We start from the raw sequence: 9,732 nt of genomic DNA on the forward strand, positions 1-9,732 counted from the left end.
TCAGCCACCTCTTAATCCTATTCTTACTCTCACTGGTGCATGGCACAGGCAGCAATCTAGAGATTACTACACTAGAGGTCCTGTTTTTCAGCTTTCTACCTAGTTCCCTAAAATCTCTCTTCTGGACCTCCTCACCTTGTTTACTTATATCATTGGTACCAATATGCTCCAAGACTTCTGGCTGCTCACTTTCGCCCTTGAGAATGTCCCTATCTCATTGGCATATGAGACTCACCAGCTACTCTCAGCTGGTTTAGCCTGCCTGTCAAAGTGGTGTTTGGGGTATGGCTACTGACACATGCAAACAGCTACTTGGCACCAGAGGCAACAGTTCAGTGTCAGTGACGACGAAAGATAACATTTAAGATGATTGTTGATACTTTCAAATTCTACATAATTCCTAACTAAACTGTTTTATTTTCACTCCTGGCTGTTTCTGGCATTTCCAAGTCTCAACACTTGAAACCGGAGTGAGCAAAACAATTCTGAACTGTCTTGCTCTTTATTGTTCACCAACCATCAGTGACAAAAATCACTGCTTTTTGAACACAAACACACGTGCACAATTGACGTGACTTTAGTAAGAAAATGTTCGGCAAAGTCTCCTGTCCCAATTAAGCAGTACATTCTCCTAAATAACCAAAGGGAATAATGGATATTTTCTCAATTTGTTTTTGTTCTTGAATAGTTGTCCCAAGTAAGTGGCTACCCCGATTAACCAACAGCCAAATTGACTAGAATCCACTGTATTTAGTTTTCCATTATGAGAGACAAACCGCTACAGAAGATCAGGACTCAGAGAAGAGTTTAAGCATCATTTCTTAACTGGGTTCATCTAGAACTGATAATATCGGAGTACGGGTAATTAACTTTAGATGTTGTGGAACTTGAACTACAGGGCAGTTCAAGGGTGAGTTGTCTGAACTAATTGCAATAAATATACTTATATATTAGACTCAATAGAATCATTAAATGGTACAATGATTGAATGGCGTGTTTTATCACACATTAAAATTTAATTCGTTCCACTATACCACCACTCCATTAGCTTTTAATTTTAATGAATATAGTTTGAAAAGTAATTCCTTGTTTTCGTCTTAGATTTGTTTCAGTTGAGGTTCATGAAGTATTACAAAACTGAAATTGGCCTGGAGCCACCGCTATCAATCATCCCAGGAGGCACTGTTTTGTATAGATACCTTTGGATATCTCTTAGACCCTGCCTGATGGTTCCTTACCACCGATTGCATGGCTGTAATTCAGACTCAGAATCAGGTTTATTATCACCGGCATGTGGCGTGAGATTTGTTAACTTCGTAGCAGCAGTTCAATGCAGTACATAATATAGAAGAAAAATGTTAATAATAATAAATAAGTAAATCTAATTCAGGATACTTTATACAGCATATGTAATTTGAATAGAGTAAAAATTGTGCAAAATACAGAAATACTATACATTTAAAAAAAAGTGAGGTAGTGTCCAAGAGTTCAATGTTCATTTAGGAATCGGATGGCAGAGGGGAAGAAGCTGTTCCTGAATTGCTGAGTGTGTGTCTTCAGGCCTCTGTACCTCCCACCTGATGGTAACAGTGAGAAAAGGGCATGCCCTGGGTGCTGGAGGTCCTTAATAATGGACGCTGCCTTTCTGAGACACCGCTCCCTGAAAATGTCCTGCGTACCTTGTGGCCTAGTACCCAAGATGGAGCCGACTAGATTTACAACCCTCTGCAACTTCTTTTGGTCCTGTGCAGTAGTTCTCTCCCCACCCCATACCTGATAGTGATGCCACCTGTCAGAGTGCTCTCCACGGTACGTCTATAGAAGTTTTGAGTGTTTTTATTGACGTGCCTGATCTTTTCAAGCTCCTAATGAAGTATAGTCACTGTCCTGCCTTCTTTATAACTCATCGATATGTTGGGACCAGGTTAGATCCTCAGAGATCTTGACACCCAGGAACTTGAAACTGCTCACTCTCCCCACTTCTGATCCCTCTATGAGGATTGGTATGTGTTCCTTTGTCTTACCCTTTCTGAAGTACACAGTCAGCTCTTTCATCTTATTGACATTGAGTACAAGATTGTTTCCTTCTTTATGGCTGCATCAATATGTTGGGACCAGGTTAGATCCTCAGAGATCTTGACAGATTTTCCAACTCAACTTATTTTCCAGATGTGTACTTGTTTGTTTAATTTCTTCAGATTCCTGCTGACACCACTCCATAATTATCTTACCACTTTAACTACCTATGATTATCAAGGTGTCTGTTTGCATCTATGCACAGGATATATCTGTTTATTCTGTGATTAGGTCCTGTTTACAGAGCTGTCAAGACATTTCTACTTTCTCACATTCTCATAATGTGCCCAGGTGTCAATCCCATGACCACATTTCACTTCTTCATGCTTCCTTTGTTCTGCTACTCCCTTCAATAGGTCCTGTCACAACATTTAAAACGTGCTTACGTGACCATTTAAAAATCATGAGGTAAAAGGCTACTGGCTGAAACCAGTAAATTGGCTCAGAAAAGCCTGTTTCTGTGCTTTTAACAGTCTTAAGAACTTTAAAGTGATTCTTCATTGGCATGAAAGTTCTGGTGATTTTTCTATGTTGTGGTTAAATGAAAATGCAAATATAAAATTGTGAGATTTATTTTTATGTGAGGATAATTTATTTTATCCTATCTTGAATAAAAATTAAGGAATTAGGTGTATATTTTGGCTTTAAGTCAGTTAGTGGCAAATATTGTTTGCAAAGAGATTCATTTGGGATTTTATTTGAAATTTGTTGAAGCAATTAAATCAGTATAATGTGATTTATTTTTACAGTGGTAGCTGCTAATGATCTGAAATGGCAAACAAATGGCATGTTTCGACCATTTGTTGAGGTCACTATGATTGGTCCACACCTTAGTGACAAGAAAAGAAAATTTACTACAAAATCGAAAAGCAACAACTGGGCTCCAAAATACAATGAAACATTTCACTTGTGAGTAAATGATTGCTTTAGATAAAACAATTTTTACGTTGGCTTTAATGAAATGCATATAATTAGATACAAATTAGGAAATGTACATAATACGTGTGTGAAAATAACAGACATTTTCTGAAGAAGCTTTGGTGTAAAGTGTAGACTCAAAGAAGAGTTAGCACCGGTGTTTATTTGGTGCTGCCCTTTGATGTTTACTTGGTGCTGCTCTCTGACGTTTACTTGGTGGTAGAACAAGCGGAACCAGGACAACATCCTTTAAATCAACAGTCATGTTACTCAAGGACTTGGGTTATAGTTTTTTTTCTCTCTTTATGACTTTATGTTTTTCTGAAAATGTAACTGTATGTGTTCTTTGTGCTATGTGCTGTGGGTAATGCGTTTTGCATCTTGGCCTGGATGAACTGTTTCATTTGGCTATATTCATGTATGACTGAATGATAATTCAACTTGCACTTGAATTTAATCATCAGAATATGCATGTTCTTCACAAGTCCACTTGGGTGTCCCTTGAATACTCTGACTTCTTCCCATGTCCCAAAGACAAACTGCTTCTGCAGCAACAGACTGCGCAACAGAAGAAAGCTTTTTGGGTTATAATAGTTTCAACTACCATTAATCAAGTTAATTGGTCATGCCCTGTTCTTGGATATTCCTGCAGTATCAGGGGCCAGTTTTCACCGAAGTTTGCATATTCCACACACATATTGGGACAGAGGTCTGAGTGCACTATGCATATTGTCTTTTGGGGAAAAAAACCTGTGGTCTCAAAGCAGATGTTTAAAGTGACTCCAGAATCATAGCACATGGCTTCATAAATCAGCCTGTTCCACATTATTGATGAAACCAGCTGAACCATATGAAATTGGCACCGGAATCAGACAAAATAGGCATATGTCATGTATTTACCTCTGCAACATTCTCATGATTTCTGAATTCAGAGTAATCATTGCTGCCTCGTCATATAATTTACCTCAACCGGAGAATCAATCCTGATTAATTGTATAGTTCTGATGAACATGCCAAACTTAAACCGAGACTCAAATATTAATGCTAAAGGTTAGAAATAATTGCATATGGAACAGTGGAAGGCTTGAATGATGATGAACAAATTAACGGTGATGGGTGAAGGCTCCAGGAACAGTTTCTTCCTCAATGATGGCAGCACACAGTATATGAGTGTAAAAGACACATGATATAAAGAATGGTGCACAAACACCTCTGGCTTAATGTTGCATAGTTTGACAGTGCAAGATGCCACTCTGGCTGAGACCTCTTTGATAGTGACCACCTACTCTGTCAGTGGCTTGGACATCAGAATTCACTTATATACTGAGGCCCATCTGATCTTGTAAAGTGGGAATTCTTGTCCCCTATGTTGCCTTCTCTGCACCCTTCAGCCCCTTCTCCTGTCCCAGTAGCACTAGCAATGGTTCAATGGTTCAATTTAGTATCAGAGAATGCATACAGTACATTCTATCCCTTACGATTGACTGGAAATGGCAGAGTCTGAACACCTGACGAAGGGTCTCGGCCTGAAACGTCGACTGTACCTCTTCCTGTAGATGCTGCCTGACCTGCTGTGTTCACCAGCAACTTTGATGTGTGTTGTCTGAACACTTCTGTTATCTTTTGGTATATTTAATGGATTCCAGGAAATTTCACTGTTTAAGGCATAGCACAATTAAAATATGAAGTTTTATATATATATATATATATATAATATTTTCTGATTGTCTTCAAATAAATCTGTTGCTTTAAAACAATCTGCATTAATAACATCACCTCAATTCAGTGAATTTTTCTGAGTGAGATTTTTTTAAATTTTCTTTTTGCAGTATATTGGGTAATGAAGATGGTCCAGATGCATATGAACTTCAGGTCTGTGTAAAGGATTACTGCTTTGCAAGAGAAGATCGTATTATTGGGATTGCTTTAATGCAACTACGAGATATTGTAGATAAAGGCAGCTGTGCTTGCTGGTGTCCACTAGGCCGCAGTATTCACATGGATGAGACAGGTTTAACTGTTCTTCGGATACTTTCACAAAGAACCAATGATGAAGTGGCAAAAGAATTTGTCAAACTGAAGTCAGAATCTCGGTCTGCTGAAGAAAGCAGTTGAATCTTAGAGGGTTGCTTGTTCCAGTGGCTCGGGTCGTTTTTGTTTCTAATTTATACCTCGTGCCAATATGTGCAAGTGTTCAACAATTCTCTTTTGTAAATGGGACCCTCTGCACTACTCTGTTATTGTTAATAAGGCTGTGTTGTATACCAATCAAAGTATAGATCTTTATGTGAATTTTATTTATTTACAATAATCAAAAGGTTAAATTGTGTTTAGAAATAAAATGTTATTGCATAAAATAGGATGCTTACATTTATGTAAATAATTTTATTAACTGGACATGAAGCCAAGAGTCTCAGAATATTTTTTCACTTCAATTGAACACTGTGATACCATCATTTAGTGAGATGAACAACGGAGAAATACTGACAAAAATCCCACACTCACGCCTAGAGTCTCAGTTTTTCATCTCTCTCTCATAGGATTGCCAAAGGTTGTCTTTTAATTGTTGTAGATAAAATCATGCATTCCATTTAATAATACTAAGTGTTTAGAATCCAATGCTATGCCTGCTAGTTTCTCGTGCGGGATTAATTTGTGCGTGGGGTCTTTTAACCACAGAGGTGTCAAACTTGAAATATAAAACTACTGCAATAAGTGGATGACACTATGGAAGAACGATTGGCCAAATATTTATTCAAATACTTTTTTCTGATTATGTTTCTAATAAATTGTGTGAAAATGAAGCCAAATCTGTTATCACTATTAATTTTGGAATTTCTTAGCTATCTGAAGATTATGTCCTAAGATAGTTAACATCTTGAAAGTCCTTATTTTGAGCATTATTGTTATTTGCTGAATTCCTAAAAAGGTGCATACAAAGCTAAGCTTCTATTTTTAATATTTCTTTTGAACGTCATAACAAATTAATCTGTATTTCACATTCACATACTTGGCATTATTTCATTTGGGGAAAATCAAAATCCATTTTGAGGATTTTGATTTTGATTTAAGGACTGCTTATCCATTATCAGATCCATACAATGGATCCATACATTCATGTAGGACCTCTGTCAATCTTCAACAGAGAACTGAAAAAGCTCTTACAGACCTTCTGTCCTGTAGGTTATCTGCATTGGGAAACAGTTACGGTATTTTTACATTGCCACGTAATGTACCATTTCTATAAAACAAAGTATTGTAATTAATGAAGTCCCTATCTAGAAGTTCCTTAAACCCAAATAATTATTCTGTAAGTAAATACAACTTCAGTTAAAAAAGGACTTTCATATTGTTCTCTTTATAAATATTAAAATTCATATCCTGAGGAAAAAAACTTAGACTACAGATTCTCAGAAAACAATTTTCTTGGGTTTTTTAGTCAAATTGTGCAATCAGAATGATAAATTTACATTGGCAAAATGCACTGTAAGTGTCAATTTCATGTCAAAAACATTGACACGAGGCCGAAACAAGTGTTCATCTCGTAAATGTGAACAAATATTAAACTTTTATAATGAACACTTGCATTTATCTAGTGCATCTAAAGTGCTGAAACAATACAATCTGAAGACATTTCACAAGACCCATCAGGTAAAAACTAAGTTCCAGTTAGACAAATTTTTAAAAATATATATCTAACTGTGAGGTATGAGATCCATGTGTTGACAAAGGTAACTTCTTTTGTGTTGAGCTGTATTGAAACCTGGGTACTAAAGTTGAACATGTAACATGTTTAAGTGATTACACACTGAATTTGGCATTTTTGACAGAAATTGGTTAAGATTAAATAACATCAACCTGATTCAGACTGAGAGTGATATTTTTCGAGGTGCAACTGCAGACAAGGCTCCACTTGAGCAATGTTTACAGACTGAGGTGTGTAGTTCTGATGATTATTGCCACTTTGCCCAGAAATTCTTTACCATCTTCTTTTTACACAATTGCTTCATTAAGGAGGAGTGTCATGCACCGCTGAGTGCACTGGCTAAGCCTTGTGAGATTTTTTCTTTGTAAGAAACACTATATCAAGAAAATTTCTGGGCTTTATTCACTTCAAATTATGTTAATACTTAGTGCTTTCAAAAGTACCAAAGTAATGATGAGTTTGAGATTTTTGGTTACTGATTCACAGATTTTTTTTCATATATTTTCTCTTCAGATTTGTCTGAGCCTTATTAGTTTGATTACTGTTAAATAATTCCAGCCCCCCTTTTTATTGTGACAAGACCCTACCCTAACCCCTTCATGGAAAAGGTACAGAATGCCCCATGGACACCCAGTTCTAAGCCAAACTTGTGGAAAAGATTTGAGGTGAATGACCAAAAAAGGAAGAAATCATTTTTAACTATAAATTGTGGGAATAGTCCTCTGGGAAATTTCTTGTAGGAGCCCTGTGTTCAATGGATAAGATTATCCAAGCTTAAAAGTGAAGAACTTCCCTTGCAAAGAGTGATTGTTGCAGTATAATTATTTTTATTTGACAGATCCAGATGCCACAAAGGACAATGGGTCACCCAGTCATCTTTTCATTCTTTTCAATCTCCAAAAAGGGAGCAGAATTTCTTGAGGAGAAGTTCATTACCATTTGGCAAGATAGTGTTTCGAAAGACTGATTGGTCTATGACTGCTCATAGTTTTGATAGTCATAGTCATACTTTATTGATCCCAGGGGAAATTGGTTTTCGTTACAGTTGCACCATAAATAATAAATAGTAATAGAACCATAAATAGTTAAATAGTAATATGTAAATTATGCCAGTAAATTATGAAATAAGTCCAGGACCAGCCTATTGGCTCAGGGTGTCTGACCCTCTAAGGGAGGAGTTGTAAAGTTTGATGGCCACAGGCAGGAATGACTTCCTATGACGCTCTGTGTTGCATCTCGCTGGAATGAGTCTCTGGCTGAATGTACTCCTGTGCCCACCCAGTACATTATGTAGTGGATGGGAGACATTGACCAAGATGGCATGCAACTTAGACAGCATCCTTTTTTCAGACACCACCGTGAGAGAGTTCAGTTCCATCCCCACAACATCACTGGCCTTATGAATGAGTTTGTTGATTCTGTTGGTGTCCGCTACCCTCAGCCTGCTGCCCCAGCACACAACAGCAAACATGATCGCACTGGCCACCACAGAATCGTAGAACATCCTCAGCATCGTCCGGCAGACGTTAAAGGACCTCAGTCTCCTCAGGAAATAGAGATGGCTCTGACCCTTCTTGTAGACAGCCTCAGCGTTCTTTGAGCAGTCCAGTTTATTGTCAATTCGTATCCCCAGGTATAAGGACCAATTAAAGGTGGAATGTCAATATGGAAAGAAGTAGAGTGTAGACCAGAGAATATTTATAATCACAGAAGATCATAATACGAACACAAGTAGGTCATCCATCTTCTTTCAGCCTAATCCAGCATTCATCAATACCTTTGCTAATATTTTACCTCAGCAAAATTTTCCAACACAATTGTCATAGCCCTCAATTCCTTTGGTATTTAGAAGTCTATCAGTCTGCGTTTTGAATGAACTCTACGGCACAGTGGTATGTTCTACTGCATCACAGCTCGAGACCTGGGTTTGATCCAGATTATAATGCTGTCTATGTGGAGTTTTGTGACTGTGAGATTCCTCCAGTTGTTCAAGTTTCCCCTTGCATGCCAAAGACCTGCTGGTTTGTAGTTTAATTGGCTAAATTGGTGTTAAAGAAAGTAAGTGGCTGGAAACTTGGGTGGTGGAGAGTGCAGGAGGAGTTTATGGGAACACAAGAGGAACAATGGGATTAGTGCAGGATAAAAAAATGTTGAATAATGGATTGATGCAAATGCAATGAACCAAAGAATCTGTTTCTGCACAGGCTGACTCTACACAATGAGTTTCTACAGCTTTCTGGAGTGGAGAAATGCAAACATTCACCACCCTCATCTTACTCCTAAATAGTCTATTCTTTATTATGAAACTGTGTCCCCCTGATCCCAGACTCCTCAATCAGTGGAAACTTCCTCCCTGCATTTATAGCCTGTCAAACTTTTAAAGAATATTGTAAGTTTTGAAATCTGGAGAATAAAACCCTAGTATAGTCACCCGCATATGGCAGACCAACCATCATTGCAATTGGTCTAAGTGAATCTTCAAAGAATTCTATCCATGCCAAATACATTGTCTCAGGAGAAGAGGCCAAAACTAAGCACAGTATTCCCGGTGGGTTCTCGCCAAAGTCTAAAGGACCATAATTTAATAATCCTGTTATCAAATTGTTATGAAGGCTAACACATCATTTGCCCTTCTAACCATCTTTGGCACGTGTGCTTTTGCATTCAGTGAGTTATGTACAAGAACATTGAGGTTTCTCAACACTACCTAGCCTTTAACAAAAACCCTTCTCTTCTGTTACATTCTCCAAAACAAATGCCCTTTATTTTACCACTTTATATTTCATCTGCCAGTCACACTGCTTGTCCATATATCCTTTAAACATCTTTTCATTTTCACAATCTAGTTCAGTTTAGTATCAGATAACACTCGGAAATACCCTCTGCAAAATTGTCTATGCAAATTGTGAATTAACAGGGCCTAGGCATTGATCTTTGTGGTGTTCCACTAGTCACAATCTGTTAACTTGAGAACGATACACAATTTGCTTTCTGACCAAATATAATTCCCTATTTACAACAATATATTTCCC

The 9,732-nt window shown here is 37.6% G+C and overlaps 1 protein-coding gene across 5 annotated transcripts in view; it reads left to right on the forward strand.

The window, feature by feature from the left end:
* LOC134343935 (protein unc-13 homolog B-like) overlaps positions 1 to 7,016 on the forward strand; it is a 519,229-nt gene extending 512,213 nt beyond the window's left edge. For 3 of the 5 annotated variants that reach the window (XM_063042887.1, XM_063042890.1, XM_063042891.1), the window contains 2 exons: positions 2,826 to 2,985; positions 4,824 to 7,015. In XM_063042887.1, the coding sequence (XP_062898957.1) occupies positions 2,826 to 2,985; positions 4,824 to 5,109 (446 nt within the window). In that variant the 3' untranslated portion in view covers positions 5,110 to 7,015. Of the gene's footprint in view, positions 1 to 2,825; positions 2,986 to 4,823 lie in introns of all 5 variants that reach the window. The other 2 variants (XM_063042888.1, XM_063042889.1) reach the window with 2 other exon arrangements.
* Positions 7,017 to 9,732: the final 2,716 nt, after the last annotated feature.

The sequence above is a fragment of the Mobula hypostoma genome, chromosome 3 (assembly GCF_963921235.1).
Source record: "Mobula hypostoma chromosome 3, sMobHyp1.1, whole genome shotgun sequence".
NCBI classification, from domain to species: Eukaryota; Metazoa; Chordata; class Chondrichthyes; order Myliobatiformes; family Myliobatidae; genus Mobula; species Mobula hypostoma.